At 38.3% G+C, this 24,294-nt stretch overlaps 1 protein-coding gene across 3 annotated transcripts in view; it reads right to left on the bottom strand.

The window, feature by feature from the left end:
* Positions 1-24,294, bottom strand: part of FGF12 (fibroblast growth factor 12) — a 620,602-nt gene that overhangs the window by 238,549 nt on the left and 357,759 nt on the right. For all 3 annotated transcript variants that reach the window (XM_027538353.1, XM_027538348.1, XM_027538344.1), the window contains one exon: positions 5,470-5,580. In XM_027538353.1, coding sequence (XP_027394154.1) covers positions 5,470-5,580 — 111 coding nt within the window. The remainder of the gene's footprint in view (positions 1-5,469; positions 5,581-24,294) is intronic.

The following is a 24,294-nucleotide window of genomic DNA, read 5'->3' as shown; positions in this document are numbered from 1 at the left end:
TATGTCCTAATATGGAAAAAGTCTTATAGCTACAACATTTTAATTTAAGAAAAAGTACTCAACAAGATGATGGTAGTGGTTTAGACACTCAGTCGTGTCCAACTCTTGCGATCCCATGTACTGTAGCCCACAAGGCTCCTCTGTCCCTAGGATTTTCCAGGCAAGAATACTAGACGTGGTTGCCATTTCCTTCTCCACAGGATGTTCCCCACCCAGGTATCGAACATGGGTCTCTGGCTCTGCAGGAAGATTCTTTACTGATGAGCTACCAGGGAAGCTCTGGTAGATAATAGACAGATATAGATATATTAATACATATATATGTATAATATTGTGTATGTTTTTAATGCACAGACTGCATCTGAAAGAATACCAAAAAATGTGGCCAAGTGGCAGAGAGGAGAAGCACAGAAAATCTCTTTTGACTGTGTTAATGCGTTCTAGCCAAAGAAATACATCCACATATCTGTGGTTGAACAAAGTTGGGTTTATTGACCCTCAGTAAGGAAGAAAAATACACACCATGGCAGAACTGAGCTGTTTTAGTTAGTACAGTGTAAGCAAGGACTTCCAGATTTGGTCTCAAGTGATTTTTAAGGAGAAAAAAAAAAAAAGAAAGCAGATTTATTCTGGGTTGAACGCTCTATGGATGCAGGTATAGTTCTATAATTGGATATCTTAATAATTTTTATCTGGATGGCAAGAAGAACATAGTTACTACAGCTTTAAAGCTGTAGCCACCCATATAAGCCAGCGTAGAGCAATATTTGATCATTTTGTAGTTTGGACAACTTTCTTGTTTTTGTCTACATTCAGATGTGATACAGAGTGGTCTCATTTGCATCCTGATCCATCATGGTCACAGTGGCCTTTTCTGATCTGGTGTTCTATGAAACTGTTTATGTTCAACAGAAGCACACCAAGGCCTGCTGGTAGTGCCAATCCAGCTCATGGTTGTTAAGCACTGTTTTACTCTTTTTCAACTGTATACCCTTTTATGTGCCTTTATAATTTTTTATCATATATTTATCTATTCAAAATAGTTTTTAAACGAATCTCAAGACTGAAGGAAACCTTAAAAGTCAGTGAGTTCTGAAACTGTCACAACCATCATCATGTTCTTCCCCTCCCATACCAAAGGAGTTTGGTTTTTTTTTTTTTTTTTTTTCATAAATCCTCTACAAGTACTAGTACAGCATCTGCTTGACTATCTCCAGTTTCACCATTGTACTCATTTATCAGGCAGCTCATGCCATAGTCAAGTGGCCCTGAATATTTTTGTTCAGAGAACAAAGGGAACAATGCATTTGGTTATAATATTTTAATTGTTTTCACCCCAGCATGTTTGACCTCTTCAAATGTACCTTCTCCTATGGTAACCAGTGGAGCAGAATAATTACCTTTCTAATTTTATGTAAAATATTCCTATTAATACTCTCCGAACTGCAATTGTCTTTTTTTTGTGCCAGTGTTTCAACACTGTTCTGCATCTTTTATTATCATTACATTTGCAGAGATTTTTATCTGTTGCTGCTGACAAACCCATTTGGCTTTGTACTCAATTACATGTAATTAGTCTTTTCTTCATGAACAAAAGATCAGGTGTCCTATTAATTCAATCCAAGATGCTACGGTAAGGTTGGCTGGACCCAATGATGTCTATTGAACCAAACATCAGACTTCTGACAGATGCTCATAGTAACAAGATTTTTTTTCAAACAATCAAATGCTTTTACTCCTGCCCACACAAAGTAGAGAAAGAAAATGCATTTTAACAGCTTAGAGATTTATAATTTTCTATTAAAAAGCATGACTACAATTTAAAGCCTTCTCTGATATTTTTACCTCAATCCACACTCAGAAAAGGTAAAAATAAAAGTAACTTGTTTTCACTGGAAAATTTTAATTAAAATATAGGGGGGAGGTATCAGAAAAAAGTATATTAGTCAAAAAAACTGGCAAAATTGGAATAAAGTCTATAGCTCAATTAATAGTACTTACCAATGTTAATTTCCTGGATTTGATAATTGTAGTGTTGTTACATAAAGTGGTGCCCATTAGGGGAAGCTGGGTGAAGTGTACACTGGAATTTCCTATGTTATTCTGTAATTTCTCTAAAGTCTAACATTATTTCAAAAGGAAATATTAAAAGATACTTAGGTAGATAGACAATGATCTACAGAAACTTTTACACATATGCATAAGGACACATTAATTCATTTGTTTCATCTTTTGTTGAGGGCTTACTATGTATTAATGATCATTCTAGATTCTAGATCAAAACAAAATCTCTTCACTCAGGAAAATTACATTCTCCTGGGAAGAAGATAAAAAATAAACAGCAACAATATACATTTTAGGTCATCATAGGAGCTATAAATAGAAAAAAAACTGGGGTAGCAGAACAGAAAGGTAAAGGTGAAATGTTTAATTTTATTAAGGATGGCCAGGGAGGCTTCTTCAACATCTACAAGATATATTTTAGCAGCACTGTTTGTAATTGCCTTAAAATATAAATGCCTATTATCCATCAAAAAGAGAATGGATAAATGTATTTTGGTATGTTCATGCAATGGGATACTTTACAAAAATGAAAATGAATGATATAAAGCAAATATATCACCATATATGCATTGGATGACCATGATATTGGGAGGAAAATACATAAAATTATATATGATAATGTTACTCTTAAAAAAGTTTAAAACCATGCAAAACAATGTCACGAATGATGTATACAATATATGCATCATGTATATATGAAAAATGTACTTGTAAACCTACATGGAAATAAACAAAAAAAAGTCAAATTCAGGATAGTTGTTATACCTGGTACTGAAGGGGAAAAGTAGACTCCACTATTTCAAAGAGCATACTGGGGCTTCAGATGTAATGATGTTTTTAACTAAATGTTAAGCCAAGGGTTGGGTATCCAAATGAATTTATTAAGTCTTATTATTTTGTATATTTAAGCTCCTTTTAATACCAACCTGTCAATTAATGTATGCAGTAGTTTATTTGAATAAAATATAAGATATTTTAAATTTGTGAACTTAGTTTCTAAAAGTACGTGACCAAACGCAGTACCTTCAGTGTGTGTGTCATGCATAATGCCATTATGCCCATAAATACACACATATATAATACACACACATCTGTCTGTGTCTGCTGCTGCTGCTGCTAAGTCACTTCAGTCGTGTCCAACTCTGTGCGACCCCATAGACGGCAGCCCACCAGGCTCCCCTGTCCCTGGGATTCTCCAGGCAAGAACACTGGAGTGGGTTGCCATTTCCTTCTCCAATGCATGAAACTGAAAAGTGAAAATGAAGTCGCTTAGTTGTGTCTGACTCTTAGCGACCCCATGGACTGCAGCTTACTAGGCTCCTCCATCCATGGGATTTTCCAGGCAAGAATACTGGAGTGGGGTGCCATTGCCTTCTCCACTGTTTGTGTATAAATGTATATATTTACATGTGGTTATAGATCTACATTAGCCATTGACACAGCATTTGGAGAGAAAGCACTTTCAACTATTTTTCTAGAAAAATAGTAAGTGTTTCTGTTAGTGGACTCCACACTTTCACCTCTCGGCCATTGCTCTATGATAAATGTCATGCATTCACAGGACAGCTGTCTGGGTTACAGTTGCATCCTATTAAACTGAGTATGGCTATTTGGCTCACTTGAATCTATCTTCATAAATTTATAATTTTTCAATCTTTTTTTAAGTTGGGTAGCTGGTGCTGACAGAGGATATTAATGCTTTCATCTCCAGCCACCTCATCTTATAGAAAAAGAAACCAGATCAAGGGATACCTCAGAGACAGCAGGGGGTGACACAGCTAAGTAACATCCTTGATTCTTTCCATGTATACTTGTAGCTTCACTAAATTTGCATTCAAGTTGAGATGCAATAAATGGAAATTATACATGGAGAGGAGAGCATCCTTATTCATCTGGACTCAGGGAAAATCTTAAATTATTTAAAGAATGCATTTCCACAAACACAAACCAACAATGCAAAACACAATAAGTAAATCAACTCCTCAGCAGAAAATGGGCTGAAATTCTCTATAATGAGATCTTTCCTTTATTGTAATTCATATTTTGTAACATGTAACATTAAGTAAACAAAGAATAATTTAGAAGGGGTGGATAGGAGCATTTTCACACTCTAGGGATCATAGAACTTTCCTCAGATCTGTATTTTTCCCTGGTGGCTCAGATGGTAAAGAATCTACCCAAAGTGCAAGAGATCTGGTTTCAATCCCTGGATTAGAAAGATGCCTTAGAGAAGGGAATGGCTACCCCACTCCAGTATTCTTTCCTGGAGAATTCTATGAACAGAGGAGCCTGGTGGGCTACAGTCCGTGGGGTCGCAAAGAGTCGGACATGACTGAGCAACTAACACTTTCACCATAAAATATCAAGCTTTTAGATTACCTTATTCAGTTGGACAGAATGTCAATCTGACCACAAGTGAAAGAAAGAAAGAAAGTGAAAGAAAGTCTGACCAAAAAAAACCACATCTATCAGAAGACAACTCAATTGGGTATAGATTTAATGAGCATTTACTATGTGACCAGTGACCAGTAATAAAGATCTAGCAGTGAATACAGACAAACTTTGGGAAACAATATAATGTCCTACATATTTTTAGAATAATAGGAATTTCCTCCCCAGGTACCTATATATGATTATGCAGAAACCGAAAGGTACCATGAGAGTGGTCATTCCTGACTCTGAGGCTTATATTAAAAATGCTTCTTAAATGCAATTACACTCTGTCAGACTTTGATGATTTGGTAATTATCAAGCTTGTCAGCCCTACAGTTAAATTAGTTAAACATTATTTCCAGAGATGTCATCAATAATCTTTTAATACTTGGATTTCATTTCAAAAAATTGTAAACAAAATTGCAGTTCAGTACTGATATTTATCATCTTATTATCATATAAACTGCAACATATAATATTTTAATATAGTTTTCTTTTTAAATCAATAAATTTGGCCTCAGTCAAGATAAAATAACATGTAATATACAAATGTATATATTCAATATTTACTTTGAGAAGTAATTTTTGTCTTCCAGAAATGATGTTCTAAGACTTATTATGGTATTTTTACTATTTGGTTCTAGGATTAAAACACTACCTTGAGCTGGAAGGTAGCCTTGTTTCTGTGAATACTTAACATCGTTCTGACTACAAACAATGGAATGAGAGGAAATTCTTGTCCACTGAGCAGTCGGAACTCCTTCAAGCCTCCTACCTTCTTATTGAATACATAAGCTCTATACATTACTGTCTCTTTGCTATAAGAATCATACCAAAAAGGACAAAGGAAAAGACAACTAGCTTACTAGTAGTTGAACAGTTCCAAAGGCAGCCTGGCCATGCTTTAGGTCTAAGAGACACTAAGCCATACATCTGATTGTAATTGGATTGCATGAAGCTAATGTTCCTTACTGTAGTCGCTGTTTTCGTCCTTGGTCCCATCGATGGTACCATCTGGGTGCATCTGCAGGAAATATCCCTGCTGGCTGAATAACCTTGTCACAATTCCTTTCAGCTGGGGTTCTGCAAAACAAAATGAAATGATTATTCAAGTTTTTATTTGGTTTGCAAAAATGCACACTTGCAAATTATCAAAAACATCCCCTAAGTCAATGCATAAATGCCAATGGTTTAAATACTGAAGTAACTATTTGGAAAGGAGGAATTTTGGTAACATAGCTTTACTTTTTCTTCTTTCTAAAGGCAGATCCATAATATTCTGCAACAGTAAACCAAATGTAAATGAATAAAAGTGAAAGTGAAAGTCACTCGTCGTGTCTGACTCTTTGTGACCCCATGGTCTATACAGTCCATGGAATTCTCTAGGCCAGAATACTGGAGTGAGTAGCTTTTCCCTTCTCCGGGGGATCTTAACAACCCAGGGATCGAACCCAGGTCTCCCACACTGCAGGCTGATTCTTTTACCAGCTGAGCCACAAAGGAAGCCTAAATGAATAAAAGCTAATTATGATTAGGAAAATACAGAGGTGTGCTAAAAAGTGAGTTATTCTTCTCCCTTGTGTGTCTAGTGTCTGGCTTCAATATACCACCAAGCTTGTGGTCCCATTCCAGAATGCTGTTCAGACCAAACTGCCAGTGTAATTCCTAAGCTTTCAGCAGTCATAATCGGCTCCTGGAAGACTTCTATTTCTGCTGAATGATAACTATCTATCAGAAAACCCCTGGTTTTCTAATCAAATTCAGTCTTGGATGAGATCCATAGAATAAAGTTAAACCCTCCATGGCCATGAGATGTCACTGGAAAGTATGTGGAAACAGATTTCACCTTCAGTAAATACATCACCAGAGTAAGACCCAATACGATGTAAGTCATTTTTCCAGTACAAAAAATAAATAAATAAAAATCAAGCCATATATATTTCTGTAAATATTTCAAACTAGATGTGGTCTTTGGCTTTTAAAATTCCCTACACCCTAATACCATCAAACTGATCTTTGTATAACACATTTGAATTTTTGTATACCCACTAACCATAAATATTTAAAGCTTTCTCACTGTGGTACTAGCTGCAGCAACAATCTATTTTCTACAATATCACTACCATCTTTATCTCTACTTTAGTGTTTGGTAAAAATTAGACTACTGCAGCACACTCATAGGGGGCTTCCCAGGTGGCTCAGTGGTAAAGAAGCCATCTGCCAATGCGGGAGATGCGGGTTTGATCCCTGGGTCAGGAAGATGCCCTGCAAAGGAAATGGCAACCTGCTTCAGTATTCTTGCCTGGAAAATCCCATGGACAGAGGAGCCTGGCAGGCTACAGTCCATGGGGTAGCAAAGAATCGGACAGGAATGAGCGATTGAGCACATACACACACAAACATGCACCATATTTACTGTCCTAATTATTCCATTAAAATTAGTAGTAAAAGAAAAATGCTGCTTCTGTTGACAAAAAAAATGAGGTAAGGATGGGACTCGTATGATTGGTGATGTAGTTATGCATTATCTTCAAAAGAGCAATCAAAGAATTTCAACTGAGAGTCAGTTCCTTCACCAACTTATTAAATCAATAATAATTCAGATCTCTTTTGGGTGGGGGGGCGGGCAATATGCTAAATACTGTGTGTTAAACTAAACACACATATTGATGGTTGAATCTAAATAAGAGTTCCAGTTAAGGATTCAGTGCAACAAACTCTTTGGGAACGGACCTGCACCCTACAACCATCATGTCTTTTACACCTACAACTAGATCGCACATACTTGGGAATGCGAGGCAATGCCTGTATAAACATATCTTCTCCAAAGCAGTCCTAAAAGTAGAAAAGATGCCCCTCCCAGAAAAAAAAAAAAAACTGGTAATTATGAAGCAGGGTATTAAAGAGAACTAAACTGGAAAGTAGGCATTCTGATTGATAACTGTGTATTAACACTGTGGGTTAAATAAATTCAATATATTTAAAATGTGTAGGCATTACATAAACTGGGGCTCTGTAACAACCTAGAGGGGTGGGGTGGGGAAGAAGATGGCAGGGATATTCAAGAGGGTGGGGGACATAGGTATACCAATGGCTGATTCATGTGGATGTTTGGCAGAAACAAACACAATACTGTAAAGCAATCATCCTTCAATGAAAAATAAATAAATTTAATTAAAAAATAATCATTTGTATGCCTTAATTTCCTCACCAATAAAATCTGGAAGGTAAAGTGATTTTTAGGTCCCTTCTATGATTCTCTATTGATGTTGAGCAACTATGACTTAAAGTCTCTTTGACTTGAGAATCTTCTTCTCTAAAGAGTGCCAGAAATCAAACCACAGATTCATTCTGAATGTGTTGTCTCCATGCGTGCCCCCCCACCACCCCCAACAAGGGATATGTAGGAGAGCACATATTAATAGCTAGCTAACCTCAATGCAAAAATATATATTTGACCCCTACCACCTATCAAACACTACCAACCTTCTCAGGCTCAGTTCCAAATCACTTCCCCCAGGAAGACTTGGCTATTATTAAGTGTGAGTCACTTTTATAATCAGAGGAAATAAGAATGTCTGAGCTTCTTCCATAAGGCTAACTGGTTGACAGGTAAATGCTACTGAGGTACATTCAACTCTAGATTTGCACTCAGGAGACTCAGCTTTGAACCACAACTGCTGTGGGGTCTTGAGCAAGTCACTTAGTATCTGAGGCTATTCTCCTACCTGTATAACAGGAAAAAATAATTCTTATGCTATCTATCAACATTTAGAATTTCAGATGAATAAATAAATGTAATAGTGTGAAATGAAAAGCCTCATAATAATATAAACTCTAATTAAGGTCTAATTTTTCAACCCTGAAAATTGAGGAAACAGTTTAAGTGAGATAAAGGGAGCATTTTACTAATAGACTTACTAATAGTCTCCTGATTTGCATTTTAGTAAAATATTAATTGAGTTCTTAATGTCACTAAAGTAACCAAAAGACTAACAGCAGATGATAGAAAAGGACAGAAGGAAGGAAAGGGACAACTGTCTTATAATTCATATTTTATTTCTAATAAACTTGATCAGATCACGTTGAGAAGTCATGTTTTGGCTGGTAATGAGACGCATGGCAGCTGAATCATTAATGTCTGAAAATAATTGGTTTTGTTTTTGTTTTTTTCCATGCTCCTCTTTCTGAAGTGGTAATTAAGCACTTCTTTTGCTTTGGTGAAGCTATCTCTTTTTTGGGACCCTGTGAATTCAGGTTAGTAACTCCTGTTCAAGATAATGAGCATTGAACTTGTACATCAACCTTGACTGCCCAGAAGCAGTGCCAGAACAAGGTCAGAGTCTGGGTTTTAATTATATGATGATTTATGAAAGTGAATGTTTTACACTATAGCTGTTTCAAAGGAGATCTGATCGTCTATTAAACAAATGCTCTGAACCTAGGACGTGTCATAGAAAGCAGTATGGCCTGCCTGACAGGGCTATACCTTTATTATCATCAAACCCTATCAACCTTTCCAGGCTCAGTTCAAAATCACCTCTACCAGGAAGATATGGCTGTCATAAGGGAGGATCACTTTTATAATTGGGGGAATAAAAGAAAGTGTTTTGTTGTATTTTAAAGAAAGAGGTTTAAAAATGAGACCATTTTTTGGGACATCTAACATTCTGGGTGCATTCAATAAACATGCTTTATATTTTTCAGACTATGCTTAGGGATCTAGCAAATCAGTAAGACCCATGCTGTCCTCAGGGAGCACCTAGTGTAATGCATGAAACATACATATATATAATACTAGTGCGGATAACTGTTAAACTATGAATGGAAGCAGAGTGACATGATACCATAAGGAGCAAGGGACTAATTCTGTCTTGAGGTTTGGTGAAGGCACCTCATCTGTCACTTGAAGAGTGAATGCACTTTCACAGGCAAAGAACCCAGAGGAAGAGCACTGCAGACAGACAATGGGTAAAGGGAAAACTAGCATGGCAGACTTTGGGAATGACACAGAATCTGGCCCAGGTATAACATATGGCAGAAGTTTCCAAACGCTGACATGTAAGTAACTGCCTATTCTCAACAAATGTTCATAGGTCAACAGTGAAATAAGAAAAATAAGGTCAATGGAATAAGTTTTATTAAGCTAATTTTATATTCAATTTATATGCTTCTCCTTGATTCTAAGATTCTGTTTTCCATTATATTTTCATTTTTTAATGAAATGATGGCTATATTATTAGACGGTGAGTAGACCATTTTATTAGTAGATGGGTTTGGTTTATTCCCTTTTGTACTCTGAAGTAGTGTAGCAAACACTGCTAGATTTTCTCCAAAATCCATTTCCTCTTTTTCCTGGGCACCCAGCTAGACCATATGTCCTAGCCTCGCTTGCAGTTCGGTTTGGCAGATGAATGAGTGTCATATGGAATGTTAAGTGGAAGTGATGTGTGCCATTTTCAGGCCAAGGCTTTTCAAAGCAAACATTCTCCTCCACATTTTCCCTTCCTTATTGCTGGCTGGATTTAAATGACAAAGCCCTAGAAGATGTCAATAAAATAGGAGAATTCTGATGGAAAAAAAGACTACAGCCATCAGTAATATCCACCCTGGACAGTTAGGTGAATAAGAACTAGCAGTGGTTGTACATAGTGACTTCCTTCCTAAGAGAATATGAAAAGGGGATGGAGGATGGGAGGTTACATCACAGTGCAGAAATCTGACAAATAAAACGCTATCTCAGCCAGGGGGTCAGGGTTAAGGTCAACAGTCATGAAACATGCCGATAGCACCTATCCTTGATATGACGTGAATGGCACTTTGCCTCTGGGATCTTTCTCCCCAAAACCCATGACCCCAGTCTAATCATGAGGAAAACATCAAACAAATCTCAACTGAAGGATATTCTACAAAACAACTGACAAGTACCCCTTGAAACTGCCAAAAAATTAAAAGATTTAAAAAAAAAAGAAATTCTGAGAAAATGTCACAGCAAAGAGGAGCCTAAGGAGATACGACAACAAATGCAATGTGGTGTCCTTGATGTGACCCTGGAACTGAAAAAGAACATTAGGCAAAAGTTGAGGACATGTGAATAAAGTATGGACTTAAGTTAATCATAATGTATCAATACCAACTAATTGTCACAAGTATACCAAATGAATGTAAGATGTTCATATGGGAACTAGGTGTAGGATACATGGGAACTCTTTGTACTATTTTAATCTTTCTATAAATGCAAAAGCATTTTAAAATAAAAACTTTATTAAAAATGATCATTATAGCCACAAAAGCAAGTAAAAAATGTTACCTTCAAAGAGGTTGGTAAAAAATTAGGTAAAGCATAGGACCTCAAGTTTAGCACTGATTCCCTTCAGGATGACGTGGCAATTTCCACAGAATGTTTGACTTCAAAGCTACTCAGAAAAGCTAATACCTGAAGGAGTTATCTAGACATTCCTGCTGCCTTAATGTGTGGTGCTATAAGGTTGTTAGCTAAGTATATACTTGAAATCAGAACACAGTCAGAGCCGAGGGAACCTGATCACAGATCTCAAATGAATACTAGATTGCAGGAATTAGAATGAATTTTTTTTGACTTGAAAAGGAACTTGGAAGCCAACCTTCATTCTTCAAAATACCTTCTTTCATTAACATCAAAGACAGAAAATAAAAACTGAGCCTCAGAGGGAAAATGTCTTGTCCAAGGTCATCCAGCCAACACATGGATGAGTTAGGATAAGACTCCTTTCCAATATACTGAATGAACATCAACATTTCCTTTCCAAAGAACATTCATGACATAATCTGTAGCTTGTGTGGGTTTCAGAACTGGGACTAGCCGGGGTTGGGTGGGTGAGGAGAGGAAAACAGAGAAGAAACGAGGAGGAAGGGGAGCACCTAGGTGTGCATCAGTCACATCAGTTATTGAAGTGTGGGAGTGACAAAGGAAAGGGGTTATGGGAAGCTGCAAGAAATATATGTGTGTGTGTGTGTGTGTGTGTGTGTGTATGCATATATTTGATATTAACATATCTGTACACATACAAAACATGTCAATATAAAATATATATTACATATTGTTGTTTAGTCGCTAAGTCGTGTCCAACTCTTTGTGATCCCATGGACTGTAGCCCACCAGGCTCCTCTGTCCATGGGATTTTCCATTTCCTTCTCCAGGGGATCTTCCCAACCCAGGGATCAAACCCGTATCTCCTGCAATGGCAGGCAGATTTTTCACCATTGAGCCACCGAGGAAGCCCCATATATACATACATATAATACTAAAATTGGATGTGTTTATCTAGGGCCAGCCTGTTCAACATTTGCACCTAAACTTAGAGAAAGTGTCCCCATGTAAACTCCAATGTAAGATAAAAAATATAAGAGTGATCCCAATTTTTTTATGGAAGTCATATCCAGACAAGTAACAGTACTTATAATAATAATAATATAATATTATTGGCTGAACCCATCTACTTCCCACCAGGCATTTCCTCATGATTTTACTACAGTTGTATCTGATACTCACTACTGAACGTGTAAGGTACTTTTTCTCCTTGGTCAGGTGAGATGATCACGATTCACTTACCCAAGGTTATACAACTAGATTCTCCAGGCAAGAATACTGGAGTGGGTTACCATTTCCTTCTCCAGGGGATCTTCCTGACCCAGGGATCGAACCCGGGTCTCCCGCATTGGAGGCAGACGCTTTAACCTCTGAGCCACGAGGGAAGCCCAGTTAAGGAAGAGAGAGCCATTCTCCAGCTCTGTTGGGTCCCTTTAAGAAAGACACTGGTGAAATTGAAACATGTCCAGAGGAATAGGAGCCAAATAAAGAGGGTACAAAGGACTGTCACATGAAGAATGGCTGAATGAACAGTGGATATGCAGCCTGAACAAGGGAGGGCTCAGGGGACGTGAGAGCTGTCCCCACTTTCTTGACAGTAGAAGTAGGAAGACAGAAGTAAGAAAAGGCCAATTTGTTCTGAGTAGCTCCACAGGGACAGACAGAACTAGGGCCAGTGGGTGAACATTATGGGGAGGCAGGTAAAAAAGGACCTTTCTGTAAACTGTATTCACAAAGAGAACAAGCTGTCTAAGGAAAATAGTGAGTTTGTTGGCCCTGGACAGAAGCAAACAGAGACAAGCAGAAAAAAAGCTACAGGTCAGGACAGCAACGAAGGGCACAGAGATCTCCGAAAGCTAAGGCATTCTGCGTGGCAGTGAGAGGTCCTTTCCAGGCCTGAGGTCCTGGAAAGCTTGAGATAAGCCAGATGGCGGTTAACACAAGCTCACATTTCTACTTCTTAGTGTGTGCTTAGAAGAGGGAATTGAAAAGACTGTTGAACAAGCATCCTGCAAATGGAGAGGTCTTTGTAAATGTTAAGCGTGCTTTGTGTGGTAATTTGATGGCTTTTTTTTTTTTTTTTTTTTAATCAGTCTCTGTGGGCTTACAAACAGACTCTCAGTATCAAGGTTTAATGTTGCCCATTTAAAGGAACTGAGATTGAAGAGGTTGTTAAATTGTGATTCTTGTCGAGTGCTTCTGGGCCTCATACTGCTGCAGATTTCAAAATTAGATTATCAGGGTTGGAAATTGTTCATAAACAGATATACTTCTGACAATCACAGCTAAAGGGTATAGACTAGGGCACATTTGCATACCATACATCAAAGCCCCAGACAAATCAGAGACTGATACAGGAAGACACTGGACAGAGGACAGAATTTATCTAGACTTTTGAAAACACTGCAAAAATGACAGTCACACTAAGCTGGGGGAATTTATTCAAAATATTTGTTTAGGAAAAAAAGACACAGGCCTGAGACCCCCACATTCACTCAGGAGACTGCAGTGAATGAGGCAGAGATGCCATATCATGGGAAGTCACAGAACCAGCAGAATCTGTCTGCTCAGTGGGGTGAAGACTGCCATGTCTTGTCCTGAGTCCTCAGTCCTCTAGCAGGTCAAGTGAAGGTGACAGATGCCTTCAGCAGTTACCCTCTCTAAGACCACAGAAATCCCCTGTAACAATAATAACTGAAAAAGGACTCTATTTATAAATGCAAATCTATTTTCTCAACCAGCAGATACTAACAGCACATTTTATCCAAAAAACAAGTATGTACTGAGCACCAGACTTTCCAGTGGTTATTCTAGGTAGAGGGGATAACTAGTGATATGCTCATAAAACAGCTCTTGAAAAAAAAAAATGCCCCAAACCTGATTTTCATGGGACTTATTTCTAAGGGGTCAATCTTCCCACCATGGCTGATTTACAACTATCATTTGACCTCACTGGATGCAGAGCTGAAGCAGACAAGATGCACATTCCAGGTTCCAGCATAGCGCTGAGTACAACAGAGCAAAAGCCATGAAGCTTACATTCCAACAGGGAAGACAAGATGGAAACAAACAATTCATATACAACAGTTTTCTGTTGTAAAGGTACCGTGACAAAATGAAGGCGATGGAAAAGGATGGAGGGTCCAGGAGATGAGAGTGTTACTGTGGACAGCACAGCTAGCAGCGGACTTGACCAATAGCTGATGAAGAGAGGAGCTAAGAGCATCCAGAAACAGGGACGGGAAATGCAAAGTAATCCTAATGCTTGAAAAGACTGGGAACCAGCAGATGAGAGGCTCTCTGAAGATCGTCCTCTCGACCAGGAGCTGGCAAACTACAGCCCTGCTGCTGCCAATTCTGTAAATAAAGTTTTATTGGAACACAGCCCATGCTCCTTCATTCACACATTTGCCCCTGGCTACTTCTGTGCTACAACAACAGAGATGAGTACTTGCAACAGAGGTCCTACAGCCTGAAAAGCCTAAAATATTTACTAACAGGCTCCTTCCAGAAAAAGTTGGCCAACCCCTGCTTTAGACCCTGATGATGTAGTTTCTGCTGCCTGAAATGCACACCTCATCTGCTGCTTAGGCCCAGAACTGCTCCCCACCCCTTCAGGCTATCTTCCACTGGGCCTTCCCTGACACCCTGAGGCTAAATTAATCACTCCCTCAGGCACAGGCGAGGACTCCCCACACTGTCACAGCTGTTTGCTTATGCTCTGTCTCCGCTGCTGAACTAGGTTTAGCTCCTCGATGGCAAGGACCTTGAATGATTCACGACCCTGTCCCAACACCCAGCACAGAGCCAGGCACAGAGTAGGTACAGGGTGTTTGCATGTGGACAGAAAGGAGGTAAGTGATACCTGGGATTTTCCACTGTGAGGGTGACTTTTAGAGGAGCTCCTCATTTGTAAGAGAGCTGTGTAAAGCCTTTGAATACTTTCAGTGCCTTTCCTCCCCTTTTCAGTCTCAGCCCCTCCACCCTGAACACAGTCTGACAAGCACAGCAGCAGCCTCCATAAACTGAACAGACTCCAAAGCCCTGAGTTGCCTCCCACTTCAGCGGCAATCAAGTGACCTTGAGACAAGCAACTCTCAACCTTCATGCTGCCTCAAAGCTAAATGGAAAGAAAGGACACAGCTTTCCAAAGTATCCTCTTCACTAAAGCAGTCTGAGCTGGGAAGATGGGGAAGATCGGAGAAGCAGGGCAGGGAAATGCCCATCAGATGGGGTTTCTGTGCTGAGCCAATTTTATTCCTTGTACCATTAACCCTGTCCCTCCCAGTTTCCTCTCTAGAGGAAGATGCTCGTGAAAATTTAAAATAACTCAAATACTGCCTTCCAACACGCACTAGGTGCTGGGTACAAAGATGAGTAAGATGCAATTCCTGCCTTGACAGCACCCACAGCCTCGTCGCTGAGGCACACACACCATAAACCATAACCAGTGAACAAGGAAAGTGCTGTCCTAGAGAAACAAACAAAACGCCATGAAATCACAGAGCAGGGCTGCTAAGCTGACCTGGGGTGGTGGGATCTAGGACAAGAAGCAGTAAAGAAAGGCTTCAGAAGTTGAAGCAACATTTCAGACTTGGCCTTGAATAGGCAGGGAAGTTGTGCTTTGAGCAGTTATTAGCAGGAGGGCCAGCCCCACGTGACGCACAAGCTGAGCACATTCAGAGAGTGGGCAAGTGCATGAGAGAGCCCAGGGTATGAGAAAATATAAGGGTGCGCACAGTGGCTGGAGGTGACAGAAGGGAAATATGGATCCAAGACACTTGAGGTTCTTTAAGGTGCTAATAACATGTATTTTATCCTTTAAAACAATGAGCTCCAAACTCTTTTGAGCATATATCTCTATCTGTGAAATGTTAAATCTACAGCCTCCATATGAAAAGAAGCAGGGCCCTGTGAGGGCTTCTCAGGACAGAAACCATCCCCCGCAATGGACCTTTGCTTAACTTTTGTCTGCAGAAAAACTTTAGTCAAAGGAGAAATTTAATCAGAAAAATGAGAAAATACAGAAACAAAAAAAGCAGTCAAACAAGACCAAATAATCATAGCTTAGTCATTAAATAAAGTCAAGGACTTTTAGTTCCTCATCAAGGACGATAGATAATTTTCGGAGCCATATATCCTTTGAGCTGTTTTGTAGACACTGAAATCCAGGTAGAAGAAGTTAACTACCTGATGACCAGGCTATAGCCATGATACAAGCTGCCACAGTTCTGAGAAATGGCCCCAGAGCAATGGGAACAAACCAACCCTGAAACCGAAGACTAACTGTACTTTGAACAGTCAAGAGGAGGCTGATAGACCACCACACGACTAATTTCAAGATGACTGTGGCTGTCAGAGCTGCCCGTGCTGTTTCTGCATATAGCCCCTCCCTCTGTCCACGCACCCCTGAAATTCCCCTTTAAAAAGCTCTTGTCCAGTGATTGTCAGGGGGAGTTGGCCTTTGGACATGAGTCTACTCTCCCTGCCAGATGCCAGCCTCCAAAATAAAGCAAACTTTCAAAACAAACTTATGGTTACCAAAATGGAAACAGGAGGGGGGAGGGATAAATCAGGAGCTTACTATTAATATACACACATTACTATATATAAGGTAGATAACCATCCAGGGCCTAATGTATGTAGCACAGAGAACTCAACTCAGTGTTCTGTATTAACTTATACGGAAAAAGAACCTGAAAAAAAAATGGATATATGTATAAGTGAGTCAATTTGCTGTATACCTGTAACTAACACTGTAAATCAACTATACTCAAATAAAATTTTAAAAAATCCAAAGATACAAATAAGATTAAAAAAAAAAAGCAAACTTTCTTTTCCATAAATCTGGCCTCCTGCATATTGGCTTTCAAGTGACAAGTTGCTAGACCTGAGTTTTGGTAACACATGTATATATATTTATTATTTGTAAAGTACATGCAGGTACTACTACATACATTATACATATATTATAAATTAAAGCTCAAATGTTTAAAAAATACCAATACTAAAAACACACAAAAATAAAATATCCACATAATAAACATTTGTCTTTTTCCACCCACTTTAGAGAAAGACAAACATCAGTAGTATGGAATCAGTCAATAAGGAAACTGAAGGATTTTAAGCCTGGGGATAAATTATGAGGGCAGTATTTTAGAAAGCCATGCTGGAGAACAACAGAAAAGGATGACTTAGAGTGCATGATGCTGTGATCCTAGAAGCCACACAGGAAGCCACTGACATATAGTGAAGTCTTAGGAAGGGAGCGGCAGTGAAGGTGGAAAGAAGTCAGCCTGAGGACTGTTGGTGCTTGGTGGGCTTTGGCTCTGGAAAACTGTATGACCTCTCCTTCTCCAAATAAGAATCTATCATTAGGCTTCTAAGGGAGCCCTGTGTCAGTGTAGAATACCATGGAATATCATGAAATATGAGGGTGGAAAAAGCTTAATGTGAGCATTCCTAGGAACCCAAATGACTTCTTTGCCTTTCTAATGATTTGCATTCATGAAGGAGGGTTTGACTCTGGTCACCCTCACTGAGTCACAGCCCTTGGTCTTCCTTACACTATCATCCAAGGAAGGGGACCTGAAATGAGCCTCGTCTTCCAGGCAACTCAAGAATGAGCTCCAGAGAATGAAAATCATGAGATATTTCAAACAGGAAGGTAATCCTACAATCTGAAGATTTTAGAACCAGAACAGTCCTTCAAAATGATCTAATTCTAAGGATGAAGAAGCAGAACACAGAAGAGAGTAGAAACTCCATTACAGCTAATACCTGGAATTGGGGCTTTTTAACAGACCATGATCCTTCTGTGCTGTGTCCCTTTAAATAAAATCATTTTTTCATACCTCTCACAGGTGTCCTGGCCTTGTCCCAAATGAGCTGTGTGGTATCCAGAAAGCTATTTCATTTCTTTGTACACAGGCATACTTTGCTTCTGGCGAAATCGTTTGAATGACTAGGACCTATTTCTGAAGACTGTTCTGAGGAATTATGAATATATACTGTACCAGTGGGAAGTGGGAGGGAAGTTCAAGAGGGAGGGGACATATGTATACCTACGGCTGATTCATGCTGATGCATAGCAGAAACCAACACAGTATTGCAAAGCAATTATCCTTCAATTAAAAATAAATAAATTTGTTAATAAAGAATATACATTGCACCAGTGGAATGCAGGGACAATACAGGGGTGTGGGAATGGGAGGCACAGACAATTTGGTGTAAGACAGGCTCAAGGATGTATTGTACCACACAAGGAATATAACCAATATTTTGTAATAACTTTAAATGGAAAGTAATCTTTAAAAACTGTAATAATTTTTTTAATGTTTTAAAAAAGAATACACATCGTAATTTGTTCAACAACCTGCAAGTAGCCTTGATTGTGTAGTAGATTTAACTCTCAAGATGGAATTAATGTGGTTTGGAAGCCCCATATTAGGAGCAGTAGCAAAAGGCAAATTCTCCTGAGTTTCATTCACTGATAACAATTGCCAAGCATTTACCGCATACCAGGGGCTTTCCAGGCAGTGCTAGTGATAAATAACCCGCCTGTAAATGCAGGAGACAGAAGAGACGCAGGTTTGATCCCTGGGTCAGGAAAATCCCCTGGAGGAGGGCATAGCCACCCACTCCAGTTTCTTGCCTGGAGAATTCCATGGACAGAGGAGCCTGGTAGGCTACAGTCCTTGGGGTTGCAAAGAGTTAGGCACAACTGACGGGACTTAGCACACACACACTCACGCATACCACATACCAAGTGGTATTTGCCTGGACTATCTCTTTGAATTCTCAAAGAAATAATTGAAGGCAGATATTGGGCCTTTTTTTAGATTAGGAAACTGAGGCTTACAGAGGTTAAATCACTTGTTCTAAATCACAGAGGTAATAAATATCAGAACCAGGGGTCGAAGCCAGAACCCTCTGCTCTGTACACCTTCTCCCTGCTAATCAGTTGTCTCTTGATGAAATCTAACATGCTGATACTCCTCTCTTCTTTCTTTTTGGTGATCAGCCCACAGAAATGGTAGAAACCTATGAAGTGATGGACCTAGAATTAACAGCAAATGCTAAGCTGGAGTTAAAACTTTTGGCATCCCAGTACAAAAAGGAAAAAAGAGGGAACGGGGAGTATAGACACTTCCATACATCCAAATAGTCTTCTGTAATAATAGCATCCTCGCTTGGCATAGAAAAATCTGCTCAGTTAGGCTTAAGGCCTCTTTTTCATAGACACATCTTTTGGCACCAGAAATAAATGAACAGAGGAGCACAGGCATGACAGTTCCCTGACATCAGAGGAGCAGCACTGTCAGACCTATCCTAAAACTGTCGTGTATCTCAGAGGAAATCTTTTCATCCAAATTGGCAAGCTTGGGGAATTCCCTCATATACCACAAATCTAAATTACCTGCAGGTAAAATGCCATTGTTGTAAAATGTGATCTTTGTCTGTCATCTTTTTTATAGTATCCACCAAGAAAAATCTGCAAAGTCAACCAGAGAGAGTTGAAGAGGTAATAATATTTTCTGCAGAAGAGCCATTTAGAGCACATTCATCAGCTTCAACTCAGCAGCAAGTTCAGGCCAGGCAGGATGGTGCAATGTAATACAGGTCAGGAGATCCAGACACCTGGGGTTTCTTTCCAACTGTTGGCTCCTCTCCATCCCCACCGTCAACACCCTGATCCAGGCCATCACAGCTCCCAGCTAGATTCCTCCAACATTCACCTACACTCCTACTCTATTTCCCTTCCAAACCACACCATTACTGCAGAGTTAATATTTTACAGGATAAATTGGATCACATCACTCTCCTGCTTAAACCCTTTCATAGCTTCCCATTTCATTTATAATAAAACATCAAACCCTAAGCATGGCCTGGAGAGCTTTGCACCATCTGGCTCCTGTCTACCATTCCATCATCATCACAATTTACTTTCTCCTTGGCTCGCTAAGCTCTAGGCACACGTGGCTTCGTTCCCTTCAGACCTAAAGATCTTTGCACATGCATTTCCCTTTGCTTGGATTGATTTCTTCCTAAGACAAACTCAGGTTTTAGCTTATATGTCACTCCACAGAGGTCTTGCCTGAGCCCCCAACCTAAATCTGCCTTCATATTCAGATTCTCTGCCAATACATTAATTTTCCCCCTACATAGCATACATCCTAATGTGTAATTAGATATCTATTTTTCTTTACTTGTTTAATATCTATTTCCTCCTCTATAGCACCCATGCGGGTGAGATTGTGTTAGTCTTACCCTTCACATTATACCCAGGACTCAGTGCCATTAACACAACATAAGGAGCAAACACATATTTGTTCAAGGTACTGGTTTCCTCTCTCTAGGATTCAGATTTCAACTATAAAATGACAATTTGGGAATAAATCAGTGGCTGGAAATTTATAATCCCAGAAACCTAAGGGACTTATAAGTACAAATAGAGACAACAAGCTCTTTGCAATGAACTAAAGTAAAAATGAAAAAATTATATTTAATAAGAATTTTTTAGATATTATATCACCATATATTAATAAAGATTGTTAAAATTCTATTTAAAATGTAATCATACAAACTTTAATAATGCAGTTCAATAATTACATGATATAACAATAAATACATTAAAAAATAGAAATAGTTATCAAATGTGGATGGTACACTTGTGATGTAAATATGGATCAAATTCATATCTAAGGTATATGCTATACCTCAAATTCACCTTGGGAGGCTCTCAGTTGCTTTCAACTTGGAAGTAACTGAAAGAGACGTAAAGGAATTGTCACTGTGAATGATTCTGAGGGGCCATTATAGATGCATAGATGAAAAATTCCATGGACAAAGAATGAGCCCATGGTATCAGACAAGAGTGTCAAGACAGTACTTGGAAGAGTTATCATGGAACACCCATGGAAAAACAAAAGCAAAAAAAGCCTGATTCTCTCCTGGCCAAAGCCAAGAAGCACATACCTCAGGGTTCAGTGCTATGGGGATTATTCATAGCCAGTGATTCTCCCAAATTTTGTAGAGGAGGCCAGCTTGACTTTAATACCATTACCTACTTAAAAAATTGCCAATGGTTTCCCGTTGGTATATGACACATTCTAGTAACAAAAGACACAATCTGTCAACAAGTAAAATTTTAAATGGCCATATGTTTGTTTGGAAAAAACAAGTAAACATTAAAAATACATTAAATTTTATCTGTGTGCTACAGAATTAAAATTTCATTTTCTTTTGCAGGAAAAAAATCATTTTTATTTGATACTTCAAAATCTTTCACTTTGTTCTATAAAAAAACAGCTTAATTTTAGAATCTCTGTGTTTTGTTTCTAAATGACGAGTTAGAATAAATGTGAAGCTCTTTCCAAGTATTCACACAAAACCCTGCATGTGGATCATCTTTATTGTCATAAAAGGGAAACCAAATTAGATAGAATGTTCATGAGACTTTCTCTTTTAAGTTTCCATTCAGGCTCTATAAACTTTCTGATGTACTGTATAAGAATTCTGATCAGTGATTTTAATTTAAGTTTCAGTGAAGTTTACCTTGATTACAATTTGCAAATTAATTGTAAGTTTACGTACGCATTAACAAATTCCTTTGAATTCTCTTTTCAACAGGAAATAAATATTTCAAATATGTGAAAAATAGATAATAATAACCTCAATAAATGAGTTAACATGAACCAGGGACTACCAAATGATTTTGATTAAAACCTTTTATTAATTCAAACTTTACAACAGTCCTACAAGGATTTTTTTGTTTTTGTTTTTGTTTGGTTTTGTTTTGTTTGTTTGTTTTTCTCTTCATTTTACAGTGATGAGATTAAGGCACAAAGAAATAAAGTAATTGCCCAATTTCCCACATTTCATAAGTAAAAGGGCTTTTATGATTTGAGCTCAGGTAGTCTGGCTCCAAAACCCACAGTACAGCCTTCCATTCTCCGCTATCTCTCAAATATCTATGAACTCACCATCCACATTTAATGAAGACTAACATTTTCCATAATTGCCTCATCTTTTTACATAATTAAAATATCCTAAGCATCTCCTTAATTCCATTACATTACCTTCCGAACCACCCTCCAGCACATTTCTGAATTCGGTATGTGTAGTTTCTTGTTTGCTCCTTTACTCCCTCTTTATGTATCCCCCCAAAATACTTAGTGCCATTTTGTGCATTGTACATTTTTACATAAACAAGATGTTGCTGTGTGTACCATTCATCAATCTGATTATCTTACCAACATTTTATAAACATTGCATGCTTCGATTTTCAATTTTCATCTGATCCAAAAGTTCCTTAAGAGATGACTATAATCACTTCACATTCATTGTAATTTCTGATTTAGTTGTTTTTATTTCCATCATCATAGTTTGTGTTTCCTATTTACATTACATTTCTTTCCTTTTTTACTCATCCTTGTATGAGTGCATGCTAATTCACTTCAGTCATGTCCAATTCTGTTCTATTCCACGGACTGTAGCCTGCCAGGCTCCTCTGTCCATGGGATTTTCCAGGCAAAAATACTAGAGTGGGTTGCCATGTCCCCCTCCAGGGGACATGACCCAGGCAGTGAACCTGCCTCTTGCATTTCCTGCTTTGGCAGGCAGGTTCTTTACCACTAGCACCACCTGGGAAGCCCTTACTTATCCTTATGTTCTTTCAATTGGGTTGATTTAGTTTTCTTTATTCACTTCCTAATTTTCCCCCTTGTCTTAATTCGGAAAGTACAGTCTATTCCCATTAACTTAGTGGTTACTTTAAATATTTTTAACATAAATTTGTTATTTAGCAAACTCCAACTATAAGTGTTACCCCTGAGCTTCTACCAAATAATGCATCTTCCAAATATAAAATCCTCTCATTTCATTTCTATCACTGAATAGACATATAGTTTCTTTTTAAGCCCATGAAAACTTTGCCTTAGGATCTTTATTACTGATTACATAGTAAATATAACATGTTTTCCATACTTTTTGCTCACCATTGTACTTTTAACCCCTTCCCTCTAGATTCAACTTTGCCTTTGTGAAGCAATAAGAAGAATTTGGAGAAGGAAATGGCAACCCACTCCAGTATTCTTGCCTGGAGAATCTCATGGACAGAGAAGCCTAGTGGGCTACAGTCCAAGGGGTCGCAAAGAGTCAGACACGACTGAGTAACTTGGCATGACTTGGCACAAGAATAACTTGTAAATGGTAAAGCTTCTCAGTCTATGCCATGGCAATTTCTTTTCTCTCTCTCTCTTTTGAATTGTAGTTAAATGGATGTGCTGTATCAAATGATGGTTACTTTCTCCCAGCATTCTGAAAATACTATCCCATTGTCTTCTAGCAACCATTATTGCTGATGACAAGTCTGCAGTAGGTCAACCTATCATTCACTAGTGGTTAATCTTTTTTCTCTGGTCACTTTTAAAATATTTTCATCTTCACTGTATTATGGTTTTACTACAATTCAAATGAGAAATTATTAAGAACTTGATGGGATAAGGTTACATGAATTTTTCAGTTCTGAAAATTGTTTTACGTCTTTCCATTGTAGATGATCTAACATTATATTTCTCATTTTCCAGAACTCCTATGTCATGCATATTGGAACTTCTCCTTATATATCCAATATATCTTAAATTCTCATTCAATGATTTCTACCTCTCTGATCCTGAGTGATTTCTCTGATTTCAACTCCAATTCAAATATTTTCTCTTCACTTGGGTATAGTTTGCTTTTGAACACATGCATATTTTTTTCTTGCCACTGAAATTACTATATTGCTATTTTTATATTTGGAGTCTACTTTTTTCCATACTGCTCTATTTCTGCTTACAATGTCTGCTTCTTTTAATTATTAAATATTTAAAACTTTCTTAATTTAAAATTTAGTTTAGATTGATCTAGTATCCAGAATTCAGGGATATAAATTCTACAATTAGTAGTGCTCTGTCTTTGCATGGTTTCTATTTAAGATTTTCTTAAATCAAAGTTGTTTTGTACTGCCTTGAACTGTGAAACCATGAGGAGGGATTTACATTGGCTTGTCATGATACTTTGTGGATGTCTTCAACTGCAGAGAAGTTTTTACATGAACTTCTCAGACTGCAAATCTTACTTAACAGGAAGGGTTGTTAATATTTTAAAATGTGATTTCAGACCTCGCCCCAGGAAGTGGTCCTGTTCAAGGTTTCTAATTCCTTACAGGTAACACTATAAGGTAACACTAACAACCTTATGTAAATGTCAAGTTCCTTTCAGTTTTCCTTGACAGGTGGAGAATGTTCCTAACTCACCATTTTTCAGACAGAGCAGTGTCTCTTACACATTCCAGTCTGCCTAACACAGATCTGAGGACCTATCCCTTGGGCATGCATGCAGGCTAACCCCAGTGTCCAACTATTGATTCCCATGCCTGGTTCTATAATCCCCCATGAGGCACA

The sequence above is a fragment of the Bos indicus x Bos taurus genome, chromosome 1, assembly GCF_003369695.1.
Source record: "Bos indicus x Bos taurus breed Angus x Brahman F1 hybrid chromosome 1, Bos_hybrid_MaternalHap_v2.0, whole genome shotgun sequence".
In the NCBI taxonomy this organism is placed as follows: Eukaryota; Metazoa; Chordata; class Mammalia; order Artiodactyla; family Bovidae; genus Bos; species Bos indicus x Bos taurus.
Note: the sequence above shows the minus strand (reverse complement) of the source record. Positions and strands in the feature narration are given on the sequence as shown.